Consider the following 27,259-nt stretch of genomic DNA (forward strand, 5'->3'; position numbering starts at 1 on the left):
GGATGCAGACACACCAGAGAGAGAGCAGCGGGTCTGTGCAGGAAAGGAACAGCAAAAGATGTGTGCAGATGGATGGGGAAGCATGTGCTCTCCCTAGGAAGCAAGATAAATACCCTCTGCTGAGGTACCTGTGTGCACAGACAGGCGCTGCGGGTGAAGACAGATGTGGGTGATACTGGGAAGAGCTGCACTGTCACACTGCTGCCACTGCTCCACTGTCCCCCAGCCCCAACCCTGTCACTCTGCACACCCCCTCTCTGTCCCCTAACCCAGCTCCTCCCTGCACATCCCCGACTTAGGGAAGGAGCCCCACCCACCCATCCATGCCCTTTAGTAAATCCAGTAATCGATTCCTTGTTTTTCTTTTTTTCCTGCTGTTAAGCACTAGCTGGATGAGCAATCCCCCTTGCTCTGCCCAGCCTTGAATAGGTTTTAATTAGATCCTTCAGGTGCCCAGCTGTCATCTGCCTTGCGTCACCCTTCACACAAACGAGGTTAGGGGATGGATGCTGTGCTCATTACGGCGAGCACACCTCCATCCCCTAACCAGGTTACTGGGAGCACAGCTGCCCCTGATGGCTCCTGCCTCTGTCCTGACTCATGTCAGGGCCAGGCTGGGAGAGACAAGCATCCAGGGCTTGTCCCTGCCTTGTCCCTCTGTGCTAGGCCAGAGCCAGGCAGCCAGGGTTGTCTCTCTGTGCTAGGAATAGGTGAGGCTACACCTTGGGTGACCAGTCCAGTTCTGGGCCACTCATGAGAAGAAAGACATTGAGGGGCTGGAGCGTGTCCAGGGAAGGGAATGGAGCTGGGGAAGGGGCTGGAGCCCCATGAGAGGCTGAGGGAGCTGGGAAGGGGCTCAGCCTGGAGAAAAGGAGGCTCAGGGGGGACCTTGTGGCTCTGCACAGCTCCTGACAGGAGGGGACAGCTGGGGGGTCGGGCTGTGCTCCAGGGAACAGGGACAGGAGGAGAGGGAACGGCTCAGGCTGGGCCAGGGCAGGCTCAGGGTGGACATCAGGAGGAATTTCTCCATGGAAAGGGTGGTCAAGCATTGGAAGAGCCAGGCAGCCAGGGCTTGTCCCTGCCTTGTCTCTCTGTGCTAGGAATAGGTGAGGCTACACCTTGGGTGACCAGTCCAGTTCTGGGCCACTCATGAGAAGAAAGACATTGAGGGGCTGGAGCGTGTCCAGGGAAGGGAATGGAGCTGGGGAAGGGGCTGGAGCCCCATGAGAGGCTGAGGGAGCTGGGAAGGGGCTCAGCCTGGAGAAAAGGAGGCTCAGGGGGGACCTTGTGGCTCTGCACAGCTCCTGACAGGAGGGGACAGCTGGGGGGTCGGGCTGTGCTCCAGGGAACAGGGACAGGAGGAGAGGGAACGGCTCAGGCTGGGCCAGGGCAGGCTCAGGGTGGACATCAGGAGGAATTTCTCTATGGAAAGGGTGGTCAAGCACTGGAAGGGGATGCTCAAGTAGGTGGTGAAGTCCCCATCCCTGGAGGTGTTCAAGAAACAACTAAATGAGGCACTAGTGCTGTGGTGTGACAAGGGGGTGATTGGTTAAAGGTTGGACTCAGTATTGGAGATCTTTTGCAACTCAAACGATTCTGGGATTCTATGGCTTTTCTTGCTTTCTAGTGGAATTTCGAGACAGTGGCTCCTGGGATTTTCCCATTGGTGCTGGGGATGCGTGTTGAGGAGTGGGGAAGCATCAAGAGCAAACTGATGGGGAGCAGAAATGGGTAAGATCACACGTAAGAAGGGAATGGCAGCTGCCCCGCAAAGAAGGACCCCAGTGGCACAGGAGGACCAAGAGCGATGGACAGGGATGCAGTGAAGGTGCTGAGATCCATCCCATGGGAAGCTGCAGCCTTTGGGACTGCTTCAGGAGGGAATGAATGCACAGAGACCTTCTTGATCTCTGCTGGCTGAAAACCACCTTCTCCTCCTGCCTTGGGCTGGGCTCTCCACATCTCCTGTCCTTCCCTGCCACGCTCAGAACGTGCAGTGAGGGCTCCTCCCTGCCAGGAGACAGCACCTACACGAGTCCATCTCAAACATGACCACTTCCATTTTGGATGCTTCATCATGGTGGTCATGTTTTCACAGACCCAAGAGGGTCTGGAATCATGAAGGGCTCCCCAGGAGTGATTGATCCCCTGGGAATGGTAGTGGCCCCCAATGCACTGTCCTGTGCTTGCCAACCACTCCCCGGGACCCCAACACCCCTCTGTGCCCTAAGGAAATTTTATCTCTCATTTAAAAGTATCCAAATTGTATTGTTTCCCTGTGAGTCAGCCCATTTAGTTTATGTCCTTCGGTGCCAGAGGGGAAATTTATGAGATGAGAAACTGGCTCGAAACGTTTATTTTCTAGATGACGAGTCATGCCATTAGATATATAGCTTTATGAATCATAGGAACAGCATCTAATTTGCTCTTAAAGGTATAATAGGTCTGATTCCCCACACCCATACACACACATATATTGGATTGATAGTTCCCCCCTAGGATGGCTAGTTCATTTGTTTTGACACAAGCAAGACTTACAGGACCATAAAGTCCCATCTTACCATAAGCTAAGCCTATTCATAAAAAAAATATTAGGGAAACAAACGATCAGCTAAGCACATTTATCCCACACTAGATTGCATATGGATCTTTCTCCTGTTGTTATTTGTGCTCAGGGGGAGGTCATTTGGCCCCATTTTATAGCTGAGACACTGCAACAGAATAGAGAAGAACACTTCCTTTGTCCTCTGTTAGATCTGGCTGATGGAGGGAGAAGCATTAAGTTATTTCTAACTGTGGGTTGTCTGTTGACATCCCAGGAGAGGAAAGTGATAGGACATGAAGGAACCTTTCAGATCAGCATTTGCAGGACTCAGCACACACCACAGCGCTGGTGCTTGCAGATGGGATACTGGAAAGGGCGCGTGTTAGGTGCTTGTCTGTGAATATTTGGTCTTCTCCATGGATGACAGTGACATGAAAATCTGGCCCACTGAGTCTAGGATGCACTCTCTGTTTCTGGAAAAATTACAAAGGAAATACAAGGAGATTAAAAAAAAAAAAAATCACAGGTGAACATGTAGGCTGGACAGAGATGGGCTGCAGATAAAGGAGATGATCTAGAGGCTGGAACTTAGCTTCATTTCGGATTTTGCACTGATTTCCCAATCTCTGCTTGCTTTTTTGTTCTTCTCAGTGCAGAGGGAGAGAAGGAAGTGTGGAAGCAGGTTGAGTCAATGGACAGGTTCCATCCCATGTCCAGGGACATGGTAGCAAACGGACACATCCTGTCCTTTCCCATTGGCAGGATGGAGATGGGACCTGCACACCACGACCTTCCCTCAGGCACAGGCAGGGGCCACTGGAGGAGGATGAAGGCTCCAAAAGGGCTTTCACAGCCCCAAAAGGACACTTCCATGATGGCAGAGTGGCTGGAGGAAAAGCTTTCCATGCCCTTCCAGCAATGCTCAGTGTGTTCACAGGAGATAAATGCCACTCCTTAGTCTAGACATCTCTGGAAGTGGGGAAGAAAAACAAAAAAGGGGAGGAAAGCTAAGGATTTCCCAGGCCAGAGAGTCTTTCCAGGATCGTGCAGTTCGTGTCTGAAAGGCCAGGTTCACAGCAAAGGAGGATGAAGTTTTGCTGCTGTAAGTTCACACACAGCAAAGGAGGATGGAATTTTGCTGCTCCAGGTTCACAGCAAAGGAGGATGAAGTTTTGCTGCTCCAGGCTCACAGCAAAGGAGGATGGAGTTTTGCTGCTTCAGGTTCACAGGAAAGGAGGATGAAGTTTTGCTGCTGTAAGTTCACACACAGCAAAGGAGGATGGAATTTTGCTGCTCCAGGTTCACAGCAAAGGAGGATGGAGTTTTGCTGTTGGCAGGTGATCCCATCCTGTGTTGTTCACACCCTCCCTGCCTCTGGCTGCCTCTCCCCCGTGACCAGCATCACCAGCACCTCATCCTGGAAAGGGACATCAGTGGTACTTTGGAACGGTCAGGGTGCTGGGAGGGACACAGGGTGGGCAGCATCCTGGTTTCTGTTATTTACAGAATAACAGGATCCCGGGGAGCGGCAGAGGACACTGTAAAACCCGGGAAATCAGAGGGGAAATCGGAGCCCTGTACGCTGCAGCGAGCCCTGCAGGGGAGCCGGCTCCGCTCTCACACCTCGGCACAAAGCTCCCCATTATAGCCAGAGCCAGGCGCGACAATGCGGCCATTCTTCCCCTGGAAAGGCGAGCTGGAGCTGCAGCGCGATGCTCCAGGGCCAGAGGAGGAGGACAAGGGCCAATTAGCAGGTATTCAAACAAAACAACAACAAATAAAAAGAAACACACCCCAGACCAAACCAAAAAACTCCCCTCGACCACAAGAACAGTCCCCTCTGGCCCAGGCTCCCTGCCAGCTTTGGCAGTGGAAGAAGAAATCCCTGGCTCTGTGTTCCCAAGCCTTCAGGGGTTGCTTTGGGGAAGCTGTGTGTCCTCCCGCAGCTCTGCCATCGGTGCTGGATTGGGGCAAACTGAGCCCATGGCCTTGGGACACCTTTCACCCTGGCTAAAAACACCCTGCCAGCCTGGGGACACTGGACAGCGGTGGCCATGCTCTGCTCTGCTCTGCAGGAGATGGCTCCCGGGCAAGGAGTGGGGGGAAAAATGGGGAATTTTGCTCCAGCCTCACTTGTCATCCGAGCTGGTGACTCCCAGCACGTGAAGAAGCTGTCTCCAAGAGCCCTGCCAGGGTCCCAGGCACGCTCTGGGCTCCTGCTGAGCCCAGTGGGACCAGCAGCACAGGGACGTGCCCCCCAGCAAGCCCCCACACCATGGGCTGGGCCATATGTGCTGTGAGGAGGCCATGGCTGCAGCAAATGCTGAGATTACTCAATTTTCAAATTAAAGCAAGGTCCTAGGGGTCTCCTAAAAATCCAGGCTCCACATCCATTTGTCTCCTTAAATACACACAGCAGGAGTTTGAGTCCATTTCCCAGTAGGAGCGAGATTGATCTCTCCTGCCTCCCTTCTCCACACCCCCCTCACCACACCACCCTCTAAGCATTTCTGCAGCTGGCTGAGCTGCTCCACAGAAGCTTGATTCAGGGTTTTTTGGGGGAAAAATGAACAGACCACAAACAGGAGGGACCACACTGCCCAGCATACCTTGCCTTTTCTCCCCTCCACTGGCCACGGCTGCCCCGTGGCCCTGGACATGCAGATGTGCATCCCTGTCAAGGATGCTCCTGGGAGGGATGGGGGAAGCAGGGTGCTCCCTGCCTTCCTGTGAGGGACAAGGACGTTTGCAGATCATGCACACCTGTGCTCTCACTCTCAGTCTGTGCCTCTGGGTGCACTCCAGGGCTGTGCTGGGCAGTAAGAAAGATGATGCCCACCCTATGGGGAGAGGGCTGGCAGAAGTATGTTTAAGGTGGAGGAGGAAAGTCACCATAACCTGAGGGGACTCTGACTGGGGTGAGGAGCAGCTCTTCTCTTTGACTCTAGGATGTTCCCCAAAGTGAAAGCACCTGGAGTCACCACCTCTCTCTTCTCTCCCACCACATGCATTGAACAGCATCCAGCCCTTGAGGTGTTGAGAGCATTTTGCCAGCAGAAAGCCCCACCACAGAGAGAAGCTCTTTGCTGTTGGGCATGGCCAGCCACTGACACTGGTGGAGGTTTCCTCCACAGCCCTGCAGTGGAGAATCTCCTCCAGCTTCATGTGCAGGAACCACTGTGATGTCTGCACTGCTGCAGAGCACAAAGGAAGCAGAAGAGAGATGCTGGCACTGATCAAAACTGATGCAGGATCCAAAGAGCTCCAGAGAAGTCCCTGGGAGATGACAGCCAAGGTCACAGCTTCTCTGTCTCTTTACACCTTTGGAAGTCCCAGTGTGAGCACTCAGACTGAGAGCACTGGAGCTGTGACAGCAATGGTCCTGTAGAATTGGATCAGCTGGATCTCACCAGGTGACTGGGACTAGTGCAGGGGGGACTCCAGCACTGCCTCTGCTCCAGCAAGAGTCCTTCCTGCCAAACCTGCCACCCACAGCCACACCAGGAAAGACATTCAACAAAGTCCTTCAAGAGCTGCTTGAACCTCCAAAAACATCTCCTTCACCCTGGCAAGCTCCAGCACTGCCACAGTCCCCAGCCAGGCTGCAGTGACCAGTGATGGTGCAAATTCTTTGGCCAACACTATTAAACCACAGGGGAAACAAAGAAACTCCTAGCAGGATCTCAGTGCATAGTTCTCACTGCATACAAGAAGGAAAAGAGGGGCCTGATACTTTTCCTCATACTCAGATTGTTTCTCCCCACTGCTGGGAGCAGGAGTTGTGCTGGAGCTGGGCTGGGAGGGCAGATCACACAGAGCTGAGAGTTACCTTGAGGACATTTCCTCTGGACAAATTCTCCCTGGACAGCAAAAGGCAAAACTCCTGGAGCCCTTTACATTTCAGGCCCTTGCTTCAAAGCAAGAAGAAAACAGCAATTCCCACTGACATGGAAATAAAGACTTTTTAAACTCATTTCACGTGGGCAAAGTAATATATTTTCACCTCATCTCCTGCTTGGAAATGGTCAGTTTTAGCTGAAATCAAACATGCACACAAAGAAATACCACAAATCAGTCCACAGCAGACACCCAGCATAGAAACTGAAACTCCAGCACTTAAGAGTCTGGCAAGGTCATCAGCAACTGAGAACACGGCCTTGGACAGGGCTGTAGCTGTAAATTTTGAAAAGTTCATAATTCACTCCACTAAGGCAGATGAAAAGACAAACCTGTTAAAAAATAGACATGCTGAAGAGGGCAAAATGTCTCTACCTGTGTTTTGCTTCATCTTTGCTGCTCAGCTTATACAGGAAAACTTGCAGCCAAGTTTCTAGAAGTCAATAATCCACCTTGCTAATGACCTTGTTATCTGTCTATACAGCATTGTCTTTGTGGACACATATGTAAAGAGTGTTTACAATTTCTTTGTTTTTAACACTACAGGAGTTGGGATGTGCCTGCAGTTCCTCTAAGGTCAGTACTCACTGTATTGATTGAGAATCATCTCCATGAAGGGAGAAAAGCAGACAATGGAGCACTCAGGATTGGAGATGCTGTACTTGGTTCAGCCCAGGCAAGTGAAAATCCTATTTATGGCGCAGTAGAATGCCTCTCTGCAGTGCCTGGCCTCTGTTTGGTGCTGAAAGTGGGTATTTCATCATCCAGATGATACATGAAATGCTCCTGGTGGGACATGACCTGTGGAGCCTCTCAGTACAGAGTACAGTCACCGATTAAACTTGGTGGTGTTCTGGGTCTTGGTTGACAGGCTGATGTCCCCATGGTGGTGGCAGCTCCTTACCACCCCTAAATCCCTTTCCCTTTCATGATATCCCTCCCTGCTCACAGAGGAAGCTGAGGGAGAGACAATGCCCCTGCCCTCCATAAGCATCCATTGTGCTCGAGCTCATGGTGCCACAAGAGGATGGGGACACCTTTCCACAGAGGCAGCACTAACCCCACACCAAACCATCCTCTCCAGGATAGGGACATGGCCCGCATGAGCTCCACTTCCTCCAGAGAGGAAAACTACAGCTCTGCCCAGCCCAGGCTGCCTGGAAAAACCTCCAGTGTGGAGAACCAAGGTTTGTGCTGAGGTGGCAGCAAGTTCCTCAGCAGTGGTGGATTTCAGCCTGCAGGAACCAGGATTTGTCCCTGCTTGTGGTGCCAAGGACAGCAAGAGAAGGAGAGGGAAAGGGAGAGAATAAAAGTCCTGCAGAAGAGAGGCTGGTAGAGAGAAGGTGGAGAAAAAAGCTGGAGTGAAGGGATGGAGGGAGCAGGACAGCCCATCAGAAGTGAGTAAGAAGGGGAAAGTGATGGAGCTGATGCAACACATGGGATTCATGCAGAGAGAATGGGAATGACTAAGAAATGGGTGCAGGGGAGGCAGAAAACACTCCCTTGTGTCCTGCTGGAGCAAGGATGGGAATGGTCTGGGATGGGTTGTAGGGAGGAAGGGATGAGAGGGCCTGCTGTCAAGAGAAGCCTACAGCTGAAACAACCAGATCCAGCTAAGGAGGGGGTGGTAATACAAGACAGCATGATCCCACCTGCTGCTCACCCCAGCACCTGTGGATGGCACAAAGTGACCTGTCCTGGCACGTGCTGCTCACTGCCAGCTCCCTTAGTGCCTGCTCTGGCAGCATCCCCCTCCATGCTGCAGCTGCCCAGAGCCCTCACCCTGTCTCCTTTTACCCCAGCCCTGCCCATGCACAGCTCCCTGGGGTGAAGGGAGACTCTCACACAGCACCTCACACAGGGACAGGCTCCCAGGGCATGCCCCTCCACCCATGGGCGAGCAGGTGGAAGAGGAAGAGGAGGAGAGATGCACAACCCCCGGGAATATTGCTGGGGTGTCTCTGGCGTGGTTGGGGTTTTGTTTGTTTGCTGCTTTTCCCAGCGCCTCAGCAGGAAGCACAATGCGGGCTGAGCTCCAGCTGCAGCTGATGGGGCCAGGGGAGCAGGGGAGGGAGGGAAGGAGGGAGGAAGGGAGGCTGCTGGTGGAACAGACTACAGCTCCTCAGAACAAGGAGGCACCCCAAGTGAGCCCAGCAGTGTTGGCAGGATGGTGGGGGGACAGGTGAGGAGGAAGATGAGGAGGAAGAAGAAGGGGGGAGTTTGCAGCCAGCCCAGAGAGGCAGGGTGGCATTTTCACCTGGGCACAGGGCAATGCAGGGGACCTGGTGGTGAGCAAAGTCCATGGAAATCCTTCAGATCCTGCTGGGCTCCTCACTGTTATCCCCTCCTTGCTGGCTAACCTACCTCTTGTATCCCTAAAAGAATGCCTTCTGGCAGATTGCTGCTGGGAAGCACATCTTTCTTGCCTGAAGGAAGCCAGCTGTCCCACTGCTCTCCATGTACCTGCAGTGCCTCATCCCAGCACTGCCCTGGACACACTGACAACAGCAGGCCAACAAAACCTCTGCACAAGAACTGCTCAGTGGGAAGAGCAGGCACAGGGTGGGGGAAAGAATGCAGGAAGGAAACACAGTGGGAGAAAGGGAGCTTGAAAGGGAAAAGACCCAGAAAGAGAGGCAAACTGAGGTGTGGAAGTCAGGCATGGCTTCGTGCAAGGACCAAGAGGGCTGAGAGATGGGAAAGCAGGAGCCAGATCAAGAGGTAGGCAAGGAGTGACTCCCCACAGACAGCACCCAGAAATCTGGGTACCGGGAGAAGCACGAGGACTATTCTCCCCATGAATGTGGGAAGGGGGTGAAGCATCATTCCTGGTGCTCACACCTCCACGTGCCAGGATTGTTTCCTGACCTGCAGCCCTCTGCAGCCCACCCACAGCTGCTGCATGCTGGCTCACTGGAGACATCCTAATCAAGTACAGGCTCAGTGCCAATAAGTGACTTTAAGCAGGTCTGTCATTTCTGGGCTTGAGATTGGGGTCAGAGGGCTGCAGAGGGGGGTGGGAGTGGCAGTGAACCGAGAAAGTGGGAACTCAATCTCCACAGGATTAACACTGAAGCTCTTGCAGGAGCCCAGCCCCAGCGACCGGCGACCTCCAGCCTGGCTGGTCTCTCCTGGAGTAACAGGGACCTCCTGTGGCTGTGGGACTGTCCCAAGGGGATGGTTCTTCCCTCCCTCTGCACCTTTGCAAAGCTAGGCTGGAGCTCTGGAGGACTTTGGCCAACCCCCAAACAGGTATGTCCTGGACCTTGGCACCAGGAGTGAGGGACTGAGCTGGTGCTTGGCTCCTGAGACCTCTCCACAGGACACATCCTGCACACCAGCATGGACACTGGGAATGACTGTGGCCTTGGCATTGCCTTGAACATATTGAAGGCAGGGAGATGCAGGTCTGAGAGGGCTGTGGGCAGCAGGACCTGCCAGCTCCATCCCTGACACCATCCCACACATGGAAACACCAAAACACCCCCCTCACTCCAGGGAACCTGCAGGAGGGGATCTGAGAGGGGACCGAGTGAGGTCACAGAGTGGGGCTGGCCAGTCACTCACCTCCCTGGTGTCGTTGTCCTGGATCAGAGCGTACAGAGGCACCACCCTGTTGATCTCCAGCAGCACCGGGGTCGGGCTGAGCTGCTCCTTGCCGGGCCGCCGGCACAGGTGGCAGGTGGAGGGGCAGCGCCCCTTCTCCTCGCAGTGAATCTCCACACCCGAGATGAGGTGGTCATCTGACAGCATCTGTGCCGTCAGCAGGCCTGACAGGTACGTGATGAAGGGCATGGATTTCAGCTCCTTCTTGTTCCCAAGCTCAGTTGTTTCTGGGTTAGGGAGAGGGAAGAAACCAAACAGTATTAAACAAAGCTCAGCTCAGGACTCTTCCCAAAGCCAAACTGTGCTGCAGCCAGGATAAATGCAGCTGCTGAAGGTGTAGGCCAGGTGGAAGCAGGGAAAAAAGAAAAGTCAAGGAAACAAGGAGAAAAATGGGACTTTCAGGTCACTCCTTGGAAGTGTGAGCTTTCCCAGACAAGCACGGAGGCCAGCCCCACCTCTGTGACCTCACTCAGTCCCCTCTCAGATCTAAACTGACAAAACTGATTGCTCTTCTCTTTTCCAACTCATGTTCTTCTTTTTTCTAACTTGCATATCCACTTTCTGTGCTCCAAAATGAGACAAAATCACCTCAGTGATTTTTCTCTTCCCTGCCAAAGAGAAAAATCCCCAAAGGGACCAGGCCAAGGAGCTGAATGCCCTTTATCCCCACCCTAACACCAGCCCCCTCTAGTCCTTGTGGTCCTCAGGTCACTCTTGTGGGTGACACATTATCCAGGGCACTGAAATGGATGCAAAGAGGCTGCAAAAGGACTACGTGGAGGGATGGAGCCCCTTGGCAGTGGGGAAAAGCAGGTACGAGAACAAACTCACTGCTTGGAGAATAGATGGAGACATTACCAAAACCAAACTGCCAACACTGCTTTTAGGAAACATTCAGGCCTTTGAAATCCACTGGGAAACCTCCTGGTGGTCTTAAGCACAAGACAATAAACCTGGAGAACCTTTACCTTGTTCTGTGTTTGTCCAAAAACTTGCGAAGGCCAAGGGAAGTATCACACTTGAGCAAAGGAGACATGACTCCAATGTCTGCCCTGTGCACTTCCACTTAAATTCTTTGTCTATAGCTGGATTGAACCAAGAAGGTCCAACTTTTATAACCTGGTGACAGACCTACAGAAGAAAAGGCTTTCTTCATCTTATGGCTGTTGCCTCTAGCAACAAATTCCCAGTCCTGAGAGGAGCGGAAGAGGAGCAAGGGCTGTCTCAGCACGCTCGGCTTGCAGTGACATGCAGCTGATCTGGTAAGGCACAAGCCATTTGGAAATACAAGTAAACAGCATTCATTCATGACTCCCAGAGCCCTCGAGGGTAGGGACAGCCCTTCCCTGCTGTCTGGCTGTCAGGGAACACTTCTGTGCACAGGATCAAAGCTGTCACGGGGAGAACGAGCAAATTCCAACCAACCCGTGCTTTAGTGGAATAAAAGGGGAGCAGTTGCTAAGGTAAATTAAAAGAAGGTTGTAGGGAGATGTTTCAACATCTAGGGAGACACTGGTGTACACAGACATGGGAAACAGGAGTTGCAGCTGCTTCTTGGAGAGATTATTTTCTAGAAGATCAGCTCCAGGCAACTTCAAGTCTCATAAGGGAAAGCCATGAAGCCTTGAAAAACAGGGTGGCAGAAAAAGAAAGAATTTATGGGGGGATACCATGAGCCTCCTCTCATTTGTCAATTAGAGTAGCATCTTCTAACATCACTACTAAAGTATGTGTAGAAGAGAAAGGAGATAATTACACTTCTGGGCTGCAAAGCTGCTTCACCAGAGCTGAAGCAGCTTTAGAGATCCTTCATGGAGAAGGAAGTTTTGGAGCCATGCTTTAAGGAGGACATGAACACTGAAAAGACAGTGGAATCAGTCATCTCATTACTGGCAACAGGATATCAAACCTTCCTTCTGAATTATTGGCCTTATAGCTAAGAATTATAGATCGCTATAATCCAACCAGTGGGAACAAAGCCATTTCAGGAGCAGCAGGGCTCAGGTGGAGCTGCACAGGGGAAGGCCCAGAGTTCTGAAAATGAGGTAAGGTAGAAAACTGTGAGCAGAACAGATGCCCTTCCCCCGCAGCCATGGGCTCAGTGACAGATTAACCACGAAGCTGGGTGATTCATGGCAGACCTGTGAGCAGAGCAGGCTTCGTGGCTGAGGTGGAATTGGCTGTCTGCAGTTAATCCTCTTTAGAACAGATCCCAGCTGCACTGGGGAAAAGGATTCCTTTGCAGACTGACAAAGATCTATGGTGTTCCCTTGTATGAGGGCTCTGGGTACAACTCCAAAGGAGGAAAATGAAATAGGATGTGGGTCAGCAGAGGGAAACTGGCTTCATTGTCAAATTGCCAGCTCTCATCCAAACACTTAGATGGCATCAGCACTGGATGGCAGTTCCTGGTAGCTTTTGTGGGATGTCTTTGAGGTGCGTGCAACAGCCCTAACAAAATAATCCCCCTATTTCTGCTATTGGAACCCACCTGGGAGCACCAGCAGCACACCCTGCTTGTGAGCCAGCTCCTCCAGAGCCAGAGGGAGGCAGTGAGGAGGAGATGCTCCTCATCTGCTTCCTCAGGTGCCTCATCCCTAGAAAGTTGGAGGTTTCCTTGCTGGACACAGAACTTCCCTCTCATCCCACCCACATCCCTCACCCACCACTCAGGGCATCTCACAGAGGAGGTTTTCAGATCTGAGAGGTATTTTCCCTCCAAAACATACACCTGCACCTGCCATTGCAACTATAGCCTGTGAAGATGGGATTGGGGTCCCTCCATTTCCCCCTGCCCTACATCTAACATGAGTTTTGGTTCTCTCTTCAGCTCCCTGCATGCAAGGAGAGGGCTCAGCAGTGAATGGGAGAAGCCCCACAAGTTCTTGTAGGCTCAGCCTGGCTTTTATTACCTACATAGAACAGGATAACCTCCCAGGACACTCCTGCAAAGTCTCTGCTTCACTCCTGGGGAAGGGCTTTGCAGGTGACTGCTGCCAGGACACTCCCAAGGTCCTTTCTGGGAAGAGGAAGCGGCTCAGCTGCAATAGTGAGGATATGGGGAACCCTAATCAGCCCCTGAATCTGAACATGCTGCCACTAACACTGCTGGCAACTCAGCTGAACCCTGGCAACATCTGTTTGGGAGCAGAGAGCCTTGGATGCCATTGGACACATCACAGCAACTTGTGGGAGTTTTAGGTTTTTTGTCTGAAATATGGATTTTAAAAAACCACCAAAAAATTCCAAAAGCACAACAAACAAACAAACAAACAAACAACTACCACCACCACCACAAAAAAAATAAAATAACAGCCTCGTGCCAGGCATCGGGGCTTGTGTAAGAAAGGAAGGATGAGCAGAACAGGGTGTGCAGAGGTAATGTTTGCCTGCTGGGGTGCCTGGCTCCATTTCTGAGCTCCATCAGGATTTTACAGTCCCACAGCACGAGGTGTGTGCCTGCTCAGGACGCAGCAGTTGCTGATGTGGGAAAATGCTTCCAGCATTACCAGCAGCACCTCCTGGTGCATGGACATGAGGGAGCAGGGTAACACCACTACAACAAAACCAACAGCACAATGCCTAATTTGTACTGGAGTGCTGTCCTGTCTTGAGAGCTCCCAGGAGAAGATGGGTTTCCTAGTGGCTCAGCATTTCATACAACACCTTTTCCAAAAGATCCCCAAGCCATCCCAAAACTGGGAACCATTCCACTTGCCACAAGAATGCAGCTATATCAGGGGTAGGATGTGATATCTCCTGAAGAGCAGAAATGCTTGGAACAAGGACAGGAGAAGGCTCTCCAGCCAGAGTTGTAGAGAGAAGAGTGGGAACAGACCCAGGTAGGGATTCCTACAGGCTCAGCAGGTTAACCCCACCAACACCAACAGGCTGCTCAGCTGGGCTTGATTTAGGACCTGGGATTTGCATTTTATGCAAGGAAGAGAGAATTCTGGTCCACCTTCCCCATACAGCAGTCTTCACTGGACAGACCTAGTGCCACCACAGGCAGGACAGTGGGGACTTGTGGCCAGGACACACCCATTGACACAGGCTGCCTGTTTATCATCTGGTGGAATAATACCCTTTTGGCTGGCAAATCCATCCAAAGGGAGTTAGAAAGGAAATCAATAGATGTGTTTGCCTGGGAATTTCTCCTGCACTGAGATATTGTCACTGCAGTGGCCACCAGGTCTGTGAAGAGCTTGAACAGATTTAATGCTGCCCACTGTTAGAGATGGGCAAACAGTGCTGGGGCTGCGAGGAAGGCGTGGGCACAGTGTCCAGGGGTTGTAAGACTGGCACATCCATCCATGTGTGTGGGAAGGATGGGACAGGACAAGAGGGAATGGCTGGCACAAGCAAGGTTAGATGGGATATCAGGAAAAAAATATTCTTCCCAATGAGGGTGGAGAGGTCCTGGCACAGGGTGCCCAAAGCAGCTGTGGCTGCCCCTGGATCCCTGGCAGTGCCCAAGGCCAGGCTGGACAGGGCTGGGAGCAGCCTGGGACTGTGGAAGGTGTCCCTACCATGGCAGGGGGTGGAACAAGATGGGCTTTGAGGTTCCTTCCAACCCAAACCAGGGTTTGGACTCAAGGATGAGGGGGAAACACCGCCCCAGCGAAACCAGCAAACAACCACCAACACCCCAGTCGCAGAGCTCAGCATGGGTTGGGCAAGTTATTACTCCCGAGGAACCGCTAGGCGACTTTTGGGACTCGCGGCACGGATGCCCGGTGGGAATGCCATTGCCAGGTGCTCAGCGTGGCGGGGGTTTCGGGGTGCGGGCGCGGAGCTCCGGCGGGCGCTGCGGGGGCGGCGCGGCCCCTCCCGGGCGCTCCCGGCCCGCGGGGCAGCCCCGGCCCGGCCGCTCCGCGGGGCCCTGCTGCCCTCTCGTGGCACCGCGGCGGGACGGCGCTGGGATCCCGGCGTGCGGCACACCGGCCGGCCTTTGGAACACCGGCCGGGCTCTGGAACACCGGCCGGCCTTTGGAACACCGGCCGGGCTTGGGAACACCGGCCGGGCTTCGGGAACACCGTCCCTTCTTTGGGAACACCGTCCCGGCTTTGGGAAAACTGTCCCTGCTTTGGGAACACCGTCCCTGCTTTGGGTACACCATCCCGGCTTTGGGAACACCGTCCCGGCTCTGGGAACACCGTCCCGGCTCTGGGAACACCATCCGGGCTTTGGGAACACCGTCCCAGTGTGGGCACACCATCCTGGCTTTGGGAACACCGTCCTGGCTTTGGGAACACCATCCCAGCATGGGCACACCATCCCGGGTTTGGGAACACCATCCCAGCATGGGCACACCATCCCAGCGTGGGCACACCATCCCAGGATGTGGCACATCATCCTGGCATGCGGCACACCATCCGAGCTTTGAGAACACCATCCCAGGATGCAGAATATCATCCCAGGATATGGCAAACCATCCCTGTGTGGGCATATGGTCCCCTACATCCCGCCGTCCTCGCCCCGTGACCCCTCCATGCCACCCGCGGGGTCTCATCCTGCTGTCCTCACCCCAGCCTCGGGGAGGAGAGTGTGTCACAGCGAATGTGTAACATCCCCTGGGTGTCCATGCTGGATAAACTCCTGAGCGTGAGGCTCCATGACCCCTTTTAATCTCCTATTTATAGAATGTGAAGGGGCTGGAGTGGACGTTAAAGGTCATCCCATTCCAAGCCTGTGTCATGGGATGGGATGTCTCCCGTTAGACCAGGTTGCTCCAAGCCCCATCCAACCTTGCTTTGAGCACATCCAGGGATGGAGCAGCCACAACCTCCCTGGACAACCTGTGCCAGTGCCTCACCATCCTCGCAATAAAAAATCCAAAAAACTTCTTCTCAATATTTAATCTAAATTTCCCTGTTTCAATTTTTACCCAAAACTCCCTGTCCTGTCACCACAGTTCCTGGGGAAGAGCACCTTTATGTCCACACTGCCTCTGCCCCTCTTCACACCCCCTCTCCGTGAAGATGCTGTGCCCACTGCTCCCAGCTGATTAACCAAACTCAATTAAACACAATCCTGACATCCAAGGCCAAGGTGTGAACAGTGAGCTGCACCACCGTGCTTGTGACTGGTGGCACGTGTGACCCCTGGCCTGCCACAGCCTCACTGCCCTGGGGATGACCCCAAAGGCATCCCCTTGTGCAGGCTGCCCTAGAACAGAGGCTGGACAGAGCTACAGAATAAAGCAGGGATTTATTAAAAGCCTCCATGGATCCACCTTGGGCAGCACAAGAGCCCAGCCAGGGCTGCACCCAAGATGAACCAAAATGGTCCCAAAATGCACGAGCGCTCACGGGGTCTCTCCCTGTGATCAGCTCTGCTCCACTGCAGATTGCAGTTCATTGTCCAATTCCAGCTTTAGCCCCTGCACTCCCATCCTGCTTGTTTTTCTCTCTTCAGCCCACGTTGTTTGTGCTCCTGGGCCTGAGATTTGGATCATTTGTCCTTGGTCCCCACCTGGAGCAGGAATTGTTTTGTCTCCCTGCTCTGTGCAGAGAACTCACCATCCTCTGATATGAAGCTCAGACCCACACACTAAAACAGCAAAGAACCTGAAAAATAGAAATGCTAAAACCTGAGGCATGACCAGCAAATAGAATCTTGGGGGAAATCATCTCTTCTGCCTGCAGGCTGGACAGTCAGGATCTCACCTCAGCTTCAGATGAGACATTTACAAACTTACTGAGGAAAAAAGAGCTCTTGGAGACCTCTGATAACCTCCTATAAAAGGGGATTTTGAAAGTATCCCCTGTAACACATCTTTGGCAAAGGAACTTTGGCAGGGTAACCGGGGTTCCAGGCTGGACAACCTTCCCATCCTTCCTTGTCATATCCCCATACTCACACATGATGGATAACATCATCAGCTGGTCATTGTCACCTCTAATTAAATCCAGAGAGTCCTTTGTTTTCTCCCCAGGATGCACTGAAAGATTATTTCCTATTTCTACCATTGTTTTTTCCTCACGCTGTTCATTTTCAGGTGTGGGTGGCCTCACGAGATCTGCCAGACCACCCTGCTTTCAATGTTTACATCCATTTTTCTTCCCCATGTATCAGGGACTAAAAGAGCATTTCCCTGGTGAGGCCAGGAACTGGGAGTGAACTCTGTGTGTCCCCTCCCTGGGCACAGCAACACCCCCAGGGAGCCACTGGGATTCAAAAAAAAAAAAAAAAAAATCTCACTTGTGTTCTTCTGCAACCCTGGCCAGGATTTGCATCTGCTCCTGCTGCCTCTGAGTGCACCCACTGCCCACACTGCTGATCCCTGCTGCTCCAGGGACGTAGATCCCTTCCAAGTGAACTATTCTTTTCTAAACAAAGTGGAAAAACCACCAAGAGCAGAAGGTGGCCAGACTTGCTGCATTATGCAAGGGCAGGTCGGGGCGGCCGGAGCAGGTGAGCAGTGGAAAAGCGCTGCAGGCAGAGAGGCCACACGGAGGGATTGGGAAATGGTTAAACTGAGGGTTTGCTCTTCCCCAGGCACTGCATTCCTGCCAGGCTGAGCTCCAGACCTGCAGCTGCAGGCTGGGCTGACCACGAGATGCTGCCTGTGAAGGACACGGCTCCCGTGGCTCCCCCCGATCCCAGAGGAGGCCCCAAGCCCTGACACTCCTCAGTTTGCCCCACAGGGTCACAGCAGAGGGGTCTCTCTGCCATCCCTAAAGCAGGCTCGTGACATCCAAGCAAAAATGGGGCTGGAACGGGGTCGGTGCTTCAGGAAACACGGGGCAGAGCCCAGCCATAGGCCAGAGGCCAAATCCCTGCCTCTGGCCACCACTGCCAGCCTGCAGCGCCTGCTCACAGCTGTACCCAAAAATAGTCCTTTTTGTCCTGGAGCCCACAGGCTGCTCCGAGGCACGGTATGAAACGAGAAACGCGTTTGCAGTAGGTGATGCAAAACCCATCAAACACTCAGGATCCTGCTGGGGAAAGGGAAGGGGAGAGAACAAGGGAAAAGGGGAGGGAGAAAGGGAATGGGAAAGGAAATGAGAAGGGAATGCAAGGCAAGCAAGGCAAGGCAAGGGAAATGGAAAAGGAAGGAAAAGAAGAGTAGAGAAAGGAGAAGGGAAGGGAAAGGGGAAAGAGAAGGGGAAGGGGCTGGTCCCACAGCAGCGCTGCCTGATTCTAAGAAAGGGCAGTGAAAAAAGCCGTGTCTGCCGAAATGACACATAACAACCGGATTTAAAAAAAAAAAAAAAAAACACCCACCCCCCCCCCAAAAAAAAAAAAAAAAAGAAACGCAAATCCAAAAAGACGTTTCTTCCCCTTTCCTTTCACAACCAGCCTCAGCACCGAGCTCCATCCCACGGCCCCTCCCCTCCGCCACAGCCCCCCGTGCCGGTGTCGCGGTCCCCTCGATGTTCCCCGGTGTCCCCCCATCCCACAGCCAGCCGCGGCACGCCCGGACTACATCTCCCGGCAGGCCCCGCGGGCGCGCTCACGTGACGCGCGGCGCGCGGCGCACGCCGGGAGCGGCGGGGCCCGGAGCGGCGGCAGGTGAGGAGTGCGCGCGGGAAGGAGGAAGACAGAACTTGGAGGGGACGGGATGGCACGGACGGGATGGAGGGGAATGGCATGGAGGGAATGGAAGGGGGGCACCGGGCCGCGCCCCGCCGCGCTGAGCGGTAGGAGTGAAGGGGCCGCCTCGTTCTGTCCCCCCCGGCACCAGCGCGGCGGCCGAGGCAGAGGGGGCTCGGAGCGGGCCCCGCCCGCCGCGCTGCCATGGAGCCCAGCGCGGCTGAGGGCAGACGGAGCCTGGGCGTGTGCTTCGTGCGGACACGGCGGGCACACGGCAGCACGGGTCGCCCCATGGCCGCCCCATCCCTGCAGTGCCCAGGGCCGGGCTGGACGGGCTCCGAGCAGCCTGGGCTGCTGGAACGTGTGAAACCTTCTCTGTGTGTTTTCACCCCCGTGGCAGCGGTGCAGTCAGGCCATCGTTAAGGTCCTTCCAGCCCAAACCCTTGGATTTTTCAGTGAAACCCTCCTCCAAACCCAAGGGTTGTCCTGCTGGTTTTGTTGTTGTGATAACTCCTGTCAGCAGCGTTTATTTTGCAGCATTACCCCATTATTTTCCCTCGTTAATGACACGAGCTCTGAATTACAAGTGAAGCCGGTGTTCTCACCGCAGACGCTCACTAAAAACGACCGGGTGACAAGAGAAACCACGGCAGGAAATTTCTTCCGAATGTAAGGAAACCAAACTCGCATAATTCATGGTTTTATGGCTTGATCCTCAGCTGAGGCTTTCTGTAATACCCTGCTCTGCGTCAGAGGAACTGCCCCGGGAGGGACCGACACGCTAGAACAACTCGCTGTTAAGGAAACTTCCATGGAGGCACAGCCGAGTGTGAGAGGGAGATAAAAGGAAAAAATAACGTCCCATTACTGAGGGCATGCTGACATTCCGATAAAGGGGGTTATATATGAAAAGAATGTCATACAAATCAGCTCTCTAAAAGCCCAACCTGACTTTAAATCCCATCTGCCGTTGTTCTTTAATGAAAATACTTGTTTTAAAGGTGGCTTTTAATGTAACTCGCAGTACTTGGTGCCTGTGCTGCTCCCTTGTCCCTCCCTAAGCGAATCTTTTGACATGTTTCCAGGGAAAGTAAGAATAATGAACCTGGTATCCTGTGTTTCAGTTTTTAAAATCATTTTAAATCACAGATTTTTCCTCCCTCAGAGGAAGGTTTCTGTTCTCCATGGCAGTGCCCAGGTTTCTGCTTCCCCAGGGCCAGGGCTGTGCTACTCAACTTGCCACTGCTGGGTTGATCCAAGCATGGTGCCTGGAGATTCTGCCACGCCACTGAATCCCTTCCTGAAATACAGGCTTTAATGATTCTGAACTGCAGCTGACACATTAAAATTAGGGGGCTTTTTTTTTTCCTTTCTGTATGAGCATAAAGAACTTTTCTTCCTTGCAGCTGTTTTTCTGCACAGGAGCACACAGCAAACTGAAATACACAGAATCTTTCCCAAAGAGGAAGGCAGCAGACCCAGCAGGGAAGTGAGAACGCTGTGTGCATGCAGCCATTTCTCAGAGAGAATGTGTGTTCACATCCCTCTGCCACTGTCTCTTCATTTCAAAGACTTAACTACTTCCTTCTCCTCCTCTTCCCTAGAAGAAAGGTTTTCTCCCCTATTTTTTAGTGGCTAAGCAGTACAATAACAAAGGATTTGAAGCCCAGTCTAGTGAATAATAACTTAATGATGTGAGCCCTGTTCTGTTCCTTTTGAATGGATGGCTGCTTTGGCAGGAGAGCTGCTGGGATCTGCTCCCTGCTGGGAGGGATGTGAGGGTGGAGAAACCTGGATTGAAGCTGAACAGCAACCAGAGTGGTGTAAAACTGAACCAGGGGACAGGAACGAGGTCAACGCTGTGAGATTGTGAAACGAGCAGAAATTAAATGCAGTTAAGCTGAGTTCAGGAGCTAATAGTGAACACTGGGAGTATGTTTGGAGTTGTCTGTTAGCTCCATTATTGCTAATACCTGCCTGAGCTGTGTTTAATTGGCATGAAGCATGGTGCAGCATGGCAGAGGTTACTGAGATGCATTGGCATCAAACCTTCTCTGTGTGTTTTCAGCATGCACAGTCACCCCCAGAATGAGCAGAAGCTGACAGAGCATTCCTGCTACTTTCACTTCCTTGCAAATGTATGAAACCTTGAAAATGTGTTTTGTCTCTCTAGCAAAGCAGAGTGAACCAAGCACATTTATTTTGTTGGTATCTGATGTCACATCTGAATGCAGGTCTCCAGAGGTGATCTATTAATGTCCTAAAGCATCGCACCATCTGGTTCCTTCTTTGATGTGCAACATTTTGAATGCCTGGTTTAATCTCCCTGGGTTTCAGTAAATTATGTAAACTCGGAGGCTTGGCAGCAGGAGATGGGCACCATGAGGAGATGATTCAGTCATCAATATCTACTGGGCTTCCATATTGGTGCCATTACACTTCTTTCAGTGCTACTTTATAAATTTTGCAAGTGAATAATTCATCGCACTGGGAGCTGCAAGTTAGTTTTGAAATTTGCCCACCCTGAGATTAGCTATGACTAATCCATCCTTCCCAACACGGAAAAGCTAACTGGGTTTCTTTTTCTGCAGGGTTAGGCGATAAGTCAGAAATAAATTGCATGTATACATAACTTCTGGTGGTGACATAAATCACATTTCCCTTTTTTCTTCCTGGACAGAATCAGAGCACCTTGGAATAGATGTGAGCACAAGGCACTGTGCTGGATAAAGCTGCCTTGGAGCACCATGGCTGCCGCCCCTTATCTCAACTCGGACGCGCTGCGAGAGGTCCTGGAGTGCCCCATCTGCATGGAGTCCTTCACCGAGGAGCACCTGAGGCCCAAACTGCTGCACTGTGGGCACACCATCTGCAAGCAGTGCCTGGAGAAGCTCCTGGCAAACAGCATCAACGGGATCCGGTGCCCCTTCTGCAGCAAGATCACGCGGATCACCAGCTTGGCTCAGCTCACCGACAACCTCACCGTGCTGAAGATCATCGACACGGCTGGCCTGGGGGAAGTGGTGGGACTTCTCATGTGCAAGGTCTGCGGGAGGAGGCTGCCAAGACACTTTTGCAAGAGCTGTAACTTGGTTTTGTGTGAGCCATGCAAGGAGGCTTCGCACATGCCCCCAGGACACAGAGTCATGGCTATCAAAGAGGCTGCTGAGGAGCGTAGGAGGGAATTTGGAACGAGGCTTGCCAGGCTTCGGGAGCTCATGGGTGATCTTCAGAAAAGGAAAGCTGCTCTGGAGGATGTTTCAAGAGACCTGCAATCCAGATACAAAGCGGTTCTGCAGGAGTACAGCAAAGAGGAGCGCAAGATCCAGGAAGAACTGGCCAGGTCACGCAAGTTCTTCACCACCTCTTTGACTGAAGTGGAGAAGATAAATAACCAGGTGATGGAAGAGCAGGCTTACCTGCTGAACTTAGCAGAAGTGCAGATAATGTCTCGCTGTGACTATTTCCTTGCCAAAATAAAGCAGGGGGATATAGCTCTCCTGGAGGAGGCAGCAGACGAGGAAGAACCAGAGCTGACAAACAGTCTCCCGAGGGAGCTGACTCTCCAAGAGGTGGAACTCCTTAAGGTGAGCCACGTGGGACCACTGCAGATTGGGCAGGTGGTGAAGAAACCCCGGAGCGTTAACGTGGAGGAATCTCTCATGGAAAATGCAGCATCCTCCTTTGTACCATTTAGGGAGCCTGACCTGGTGCAGGAGGAGCCCAGCTGCACCCCCCATTCCTCGCCAGCCAAGCCAAGGATGCCGGAAGCAGCCACCAGCATCCAGCAGTGTTCCTTCATCAAGAAGATGGGCTCCAAGGGCAGCCTGCCAGGGATGTTCAACCTCCCTGTGAGCCTGCACGTCACCAGCCAAGGCGAGGTGCTCGTGGCAGACAGGGGCAACTTCCGAATCCAGGTTTTTACCCGCAAGGGCTTCCTGAAGGAGATCCGCCGGAGCCCCAGTGGCATCGACAGCTTTGTGCTGAGTTTCCTTGGAGCAGACTTGCCCAACTTGACCCCCCTTTCTGTCACCATGAACTGCCACGGGCTGATCGGTGTGACAGACAGCTACGACAACTCTGTCAAGGTGTACACCATGGATGGCCACTGCGTGGCGTGTCACCGCAGCCAGCTGAGCAAGCCCTGGGGCATCGCCGCGCTGCCCTCGGGCCAGTTCGTCGTCACCGACGTGGAAGGGGGGAAACTCTGGTGCTTCACCGTGGACCGTGGCGTGGGGGTGGTGAAGTACAGCTGCCTGTGCAGCGCCGTGCGCCCCAAGTTTGTCACCTGCGACGCCGAAGGGACCATTTACTTCACTCAGGGGCTGGGGCTCAACCTGGAGAACCGGCAGTACGAGCACCACTTGGAAGGAGGCTTCTCCATCGGCTCTGTCGGCCCAGATGGGCAGCTGGGACGCCAGATTAGCCATTTCTTCTCTGAGAATGAGGATTTCAGGTGCATTGCTGGGATGTGCGTTGATTCCAGGGGAGACCTGATCGTTGCTGACAGCAGTCGTAAGGAAATCCTGCATTTTCCTAAAGGAGGCGGCTACAACATCCTGATCCGGGAGGGACTCACCTGCCCGGTGGGTATTGCTGTTACTCCCAAAGGGCAGCTGCTGGTGCTGGACTGTTGGGATCATTGCATTAAGATCTACAGTTACCACCTGAGAAGATACTCCACCCCTTAAAGGCTTGGTTGCAAGCAAAGCCTGTCTTGGCAGTGGAGATTCTTCCGGCCTCCTTGCAATCCAACGGGAAGCAGTGTCAAGCCTTCGGGAAGATTGTGCCATTGCTGAAGGGGATTTGGCATAGAGGTCATCGTGTTCTGTGTTTAGAAACAAAATAGCTTTTGTGGTGGTGGTGGTGGTCTGCTTTTTCTTCTTCTTTTTTATATAAAATCCCTACAAATAAGGACAAGCGCGATGGAAAGGATCCATCCTTTGCAGTCTTGGTTCTTGTGACTAGTCACTCCATAAACCTCTTCACCTCCTTATGCCACACATCTCCTACACTTCCAGCTTCAACCATTGTGTCTTTCTTTGTGCCATAAACACTGACTGACTGCTCTAAATCACCTTCCCTTAGAGAACTAGCAGAGGCAATCCTGTGATACTTGCAAGGAACTGGGTAGCAGTTGTCTGGGCAACTCCTAGAGAGAGCAATTTGTGCTTGCAGCACTGCATAAAATGAAATGGCCACTTCAGCTGCACGGAGATGAAGCTTTGCTTCCACCCTGACGAGGCAGGGTTGTCTCTCCCATTTTTCTGGTGTTCAGGAGATTGCCCCGTCGTGCCATTTGTGAATTGTGTCTGTTCTGTGTGAAGTGAGTACTGTGCAATCGTGGGAGACCGAGCTGAGCCAGAAAATTGCCCTCTTTATTCCTGAGTTGTAAGAAGACAGAGGTTTTATTACTAATCAGAGTTCTGCTAGATTGAAGGGGGTAAAAAGGGAGGGAGCTGGAGGAAAAAAAAATAGGGGAAACCTAGGGTTGCTATTTACTGTTGTTTTATTATTAAATGTATCCTGGAAACTGTCTTTGGAAGGTTTATCTGGTATCTAAAACTTCCTGGGGAAGAGCTGGGGGAATAAGACTGGTAGATTGTGGGAAATGAGATTAAATGCAATGTATTGTATGTTCACCTGCACTTCACTACTCTGCATTCCAGACCACTGCATTTAGCAATAGCTTTCCACTCATCTGCACCTCTTCTGTGCAAGTGACTCACTTCTGAGATAAGGATGGGCAGGGGGGACTATTTCATTTCTATTTTTTTAAGATTTGGAAGCACATCCATTGGTGCATTGCCTTTTTTTCCCTTGCACAGCAAAACACTACATTCCTCATACGTTTTTTTGGGGTTTTTTTTTTTGGTAATTCTTTTTTTCCACGACACCAGCAGGCACCAGCGTTTCTGCTCATCAAGGCTTTGGGCCAAATGAAGCACAAAACTGCAGCTGTGTGAACCAAGGCCCCCACAGTGCTGCTCTCCTGGCTGATAAATGTGTACCTCAGTGTGGTGCTGCTCGCCCAGAATAGTTTATTGAAGGAAAGATGCATTTAAATAGGGCACAGTGGTAGCATGTTAATCTGCCACAGATAATAGTTACACTGCAGTGCATTTATTTGTTGCCATCAACAACATAGTTGCAAATTTGGGGCCACGACAGACAATATAAAAGCTGATTTTATAGTGGCTGCCATGCTCCAGCAAATTGTTTGCTACTTGTCCTACAACATGTTTGCAACAGGTGTTTTTTTTTTAAGCCCATATACTTCTCCCTGCTGAAACAGCAACGGGAAACAGGTTGGTGAGCTTCTGCTGCTCTAGCTGGATTTTTGGCAGTTAAAGGGATTGCAGAAAAAAAACCACTGGAAGCAGATTTTGGTGGGATTTGGGGTTTTTTTCCCCTCTCTTTGTTGTGCTCAGCCAGTGCTGAAGGAGTGAGCACACAAACACAGCTGTGTGATGGAGCTTCCATCAGAGCAGCTTCCAATTTCTCCTGCTGGAAAATGTACTGGAAAAAGCTTGTGGAGAAGGGAGCTAAGACATGAGGTGGTTGATGGTGCTGAGGCAGCACAGGGGACTGAGCTCCCCTTCCCTCCTGAGCTGCTCCGTGTGCTTGCCAAGGCTACCAACTTTTACATTGCTATTCACATTCTCTGCTTCTCTTTTTTGGTGGGAGGGGGCAGTTGCCCAAGGCATGTGACAGCAATTTGAGGAGCCTTTCTCATCTTGAATATGTGTTTTGGGGAAGTGATTATTACTGGGCTGTGCTGCAGTTCATGACATTGCAACTGAAGGCATTTTTCCAGTTTTAAGGCAATGGCAGTTCCTCTCCTGTTTACTTTTTAACCTTTCTCCTGCTTTCAAGAACTGCTCTACACAGGAGGCTACTGTGGACCTGAATAATTGAAGCAATATTATCTATGATAATATGTACCTCTGTAATTTTCTGTTCCCGTGGTTTTTTTTGTTTTTTTTTTTTTTTGCAATAAACAGCACAACTACTAGCAATAACATTTCCTGGAGTGCTTGAAAAAAAAAAAATTAAAAATTAAAAGGAAAAAATTAAAAGCTGATGCAGTAAACTGAGCAGTTGGTTACTCCAGCCTATTCCTGGTTACAGAGTTCAAACAAAGTGTCTGTCATCTGTTTCTCACTCAGAGGATTAAGAAAAATAACACCACCCTGTGAGGCACTGGTGGGCCAGGACACGGCAGTCAGTGCATGGGGCTCTGTCTTGCCTGCAGCTCTTCCAGTCTGAAGTTTCAGGCAGAAAAGGGAGGAAGAAAATCTGCTGTCCCTCACCCAGGGTCTGCACATCCCCTGATAAAACTTGACTGAGATGATTTTACAGAGCTCTGCTTGCTGTGGTGCTCCCACACAGTGTCATGATCATCTGCCAAACGAGGTGAAATGGAGTAATTAAGGATTGTGTTGAAATAGTTTGGCTCCTGCTCTGTATCTGGAGGAAGAGCTTGTCTGGTCATACGTATGTGTTTGGTTTTTAAAGATTGTGTAATAAAGGAAAAATTGATCCAATTAAAAGTGCATTGCAAACGGCTCATTTTCTTATTAAAACACTTCATCTTCTCCCCTTGGTGGCAGATTGGATTTTACAGCCAGCAGGGATTAGATTGGGAACACAGTGGCTACGAGACCCTTTTATGTGTCAGGTTGCCAAGGAGAAATCTGATCCTGGCAGGCTCGTGGAACTTTCCTGACACTTTCCTACTCACCTTAAAAACAAATGCTGTGGTTTTGTACCTTAGCTCACACTGCCTCGAGAGCAGTATCTCCCTTGTCACCTGATGTTTCGGAAGTCTGGTTTGAGTTCACTGGCTCTGGGAGCTCAATTGGATGTGGGAGCCTGGCTGAAAACTCCTTCCCCTGTGTCCCTGGCTCATCCATGGTCTGCCAGTGGGGACCTGTGGTGCAGCCAGGTGACTGGACACACAAGGAGCCATGGGCTCACCTAGAAAACCTCTGACTTTGGTGCACTTAACACTGCGAGGGTATAAAACACCTGGGTTTCATCTGTTTTTAGTCCCCCTCCTTGGAGGCACCAGCTTGGTCTGTTCTTCTGATGTTACACCATGACTAAATTATGTTTAGATCAAAGCTCTGCCATGGGAGCTGAGCTGGTGAGGAAAGCTGCTGTGACTGAGTGTGGGGGTGTAGCTGTGAAGGTGCCCCGACCCCAGCTCGGGGGCTGCCAGAGGGGCTCCTGGATGGTCAGCAGGGACATTTCCTCAGCAGGTTCATCCACAGCATGTGCAGGTTCTCCCCTCCCCTCCCTCTGCAGCCACCTGGACGATCTGGGTGAAGGATTTCATCACTTGGGCTCATCTCAGCTCTTTAAACAGGTAGGAATTTCTGGTTTATCAAACATTATTCAACCCTCGTGTGCTGCTGTTAGACCTACCCTGTAGCTTTATCACAGGTTTTATTTCTTAGGGCAGAACAGCTGAACCATGGACATTGTTCTGGGCAAAACCAGGAGCCAGGGAACGAAGGGATGAGGAGGAGAGCCTGTTCCTCATCAAAGAGGGTAGAGCTACAAAAGTGAAAATAAAGCCAGATGCTTTGAGTTGTTCCTATTGTATAGCTTAAGTGATTTTTCTGGGTCATTACTCAATGTGAGGATTTTAAGTTATTTCATTTTGC

At 51.9% G+C, this 27,259-nt stretch overlaps 2 protein-coding genes across 5 annotated transcripts in view; one reads left to right on the top strand and one right to left on the bottom strand.

The window, feature by feature from the left end:
- Nucleotides 1-27,259, bottom strand: part of ASTN2 (astrotactin 2) — a 149,481-nt gene that overhangs the window by 82,285 nt on the left and 39,937 nt on the right. Inside the window, exon 7 of the mRNA XM_041406669.1 lies at nucleotides 10,010-10,275. Coding sequence (XP_041262603.1) covers nucleotides 10,010-10,275 — 266 coding nt within the window. The remainder of the gene's footprint in view (nucleotides 1-10,009; nucleotides 10,276-27,259) is intronic.
- On the top strand, nucleotides 18,542-26,140 carry TRIM32 (tripartite motif containing 32). Of its 4 annotated transcripts, none has more exons than XM_041406665.1 (3): nucleotides 18,639-19,256; nucleotides 19,994-20,117; nucleotides 21,268-26,140. In XM_041406665.1, exon 3 carries the CDS (start codon nucleotides 21,335-21,337, stop codon nucleotides 23,276-23,278), a length of 1,944 nt encoding a protein of 647 aa, XP_041262599.1. In that variant the 5' UTR covers nucleotides 18,639-19,256; nucleotides 19,994-20,117; nucleotides 21,268-21,334; the 3' UTR covers nucleotides 23,279-26,140. The 4 variants fall into 4 exon arrangements, with proteins under 4 accessions (XP_041262601.1, XP_041262599.1, XP_041262600.1 ...); XM_041406668.1 differs by having other exon boundaries at nucleotides 19,231-19,256; nucleotides 19,994-20,076; XM_041406667.1 differs by lacking the exons at nucleotides 18,639-19,256; nucleotides 19,994-20,117 and adding an exon at nucleotides 18,542-18,566.

This window comes from Onychostruthus taczanowskii, unplaced genomic scaffold (assembly GCF_017590055.1).
Source record: "Onychostruthus taczanowskii isolate IOZ18803 unplaced genomic scaffold, ASM1759005v1 scaffold25, whole genome shotgun sequence".
NCBI lineage: Eukaryota > Metazoa > Chordata > Aves > Passeriformes > Passeridae > Onychostruthus > Onychostruthus taczanowskii.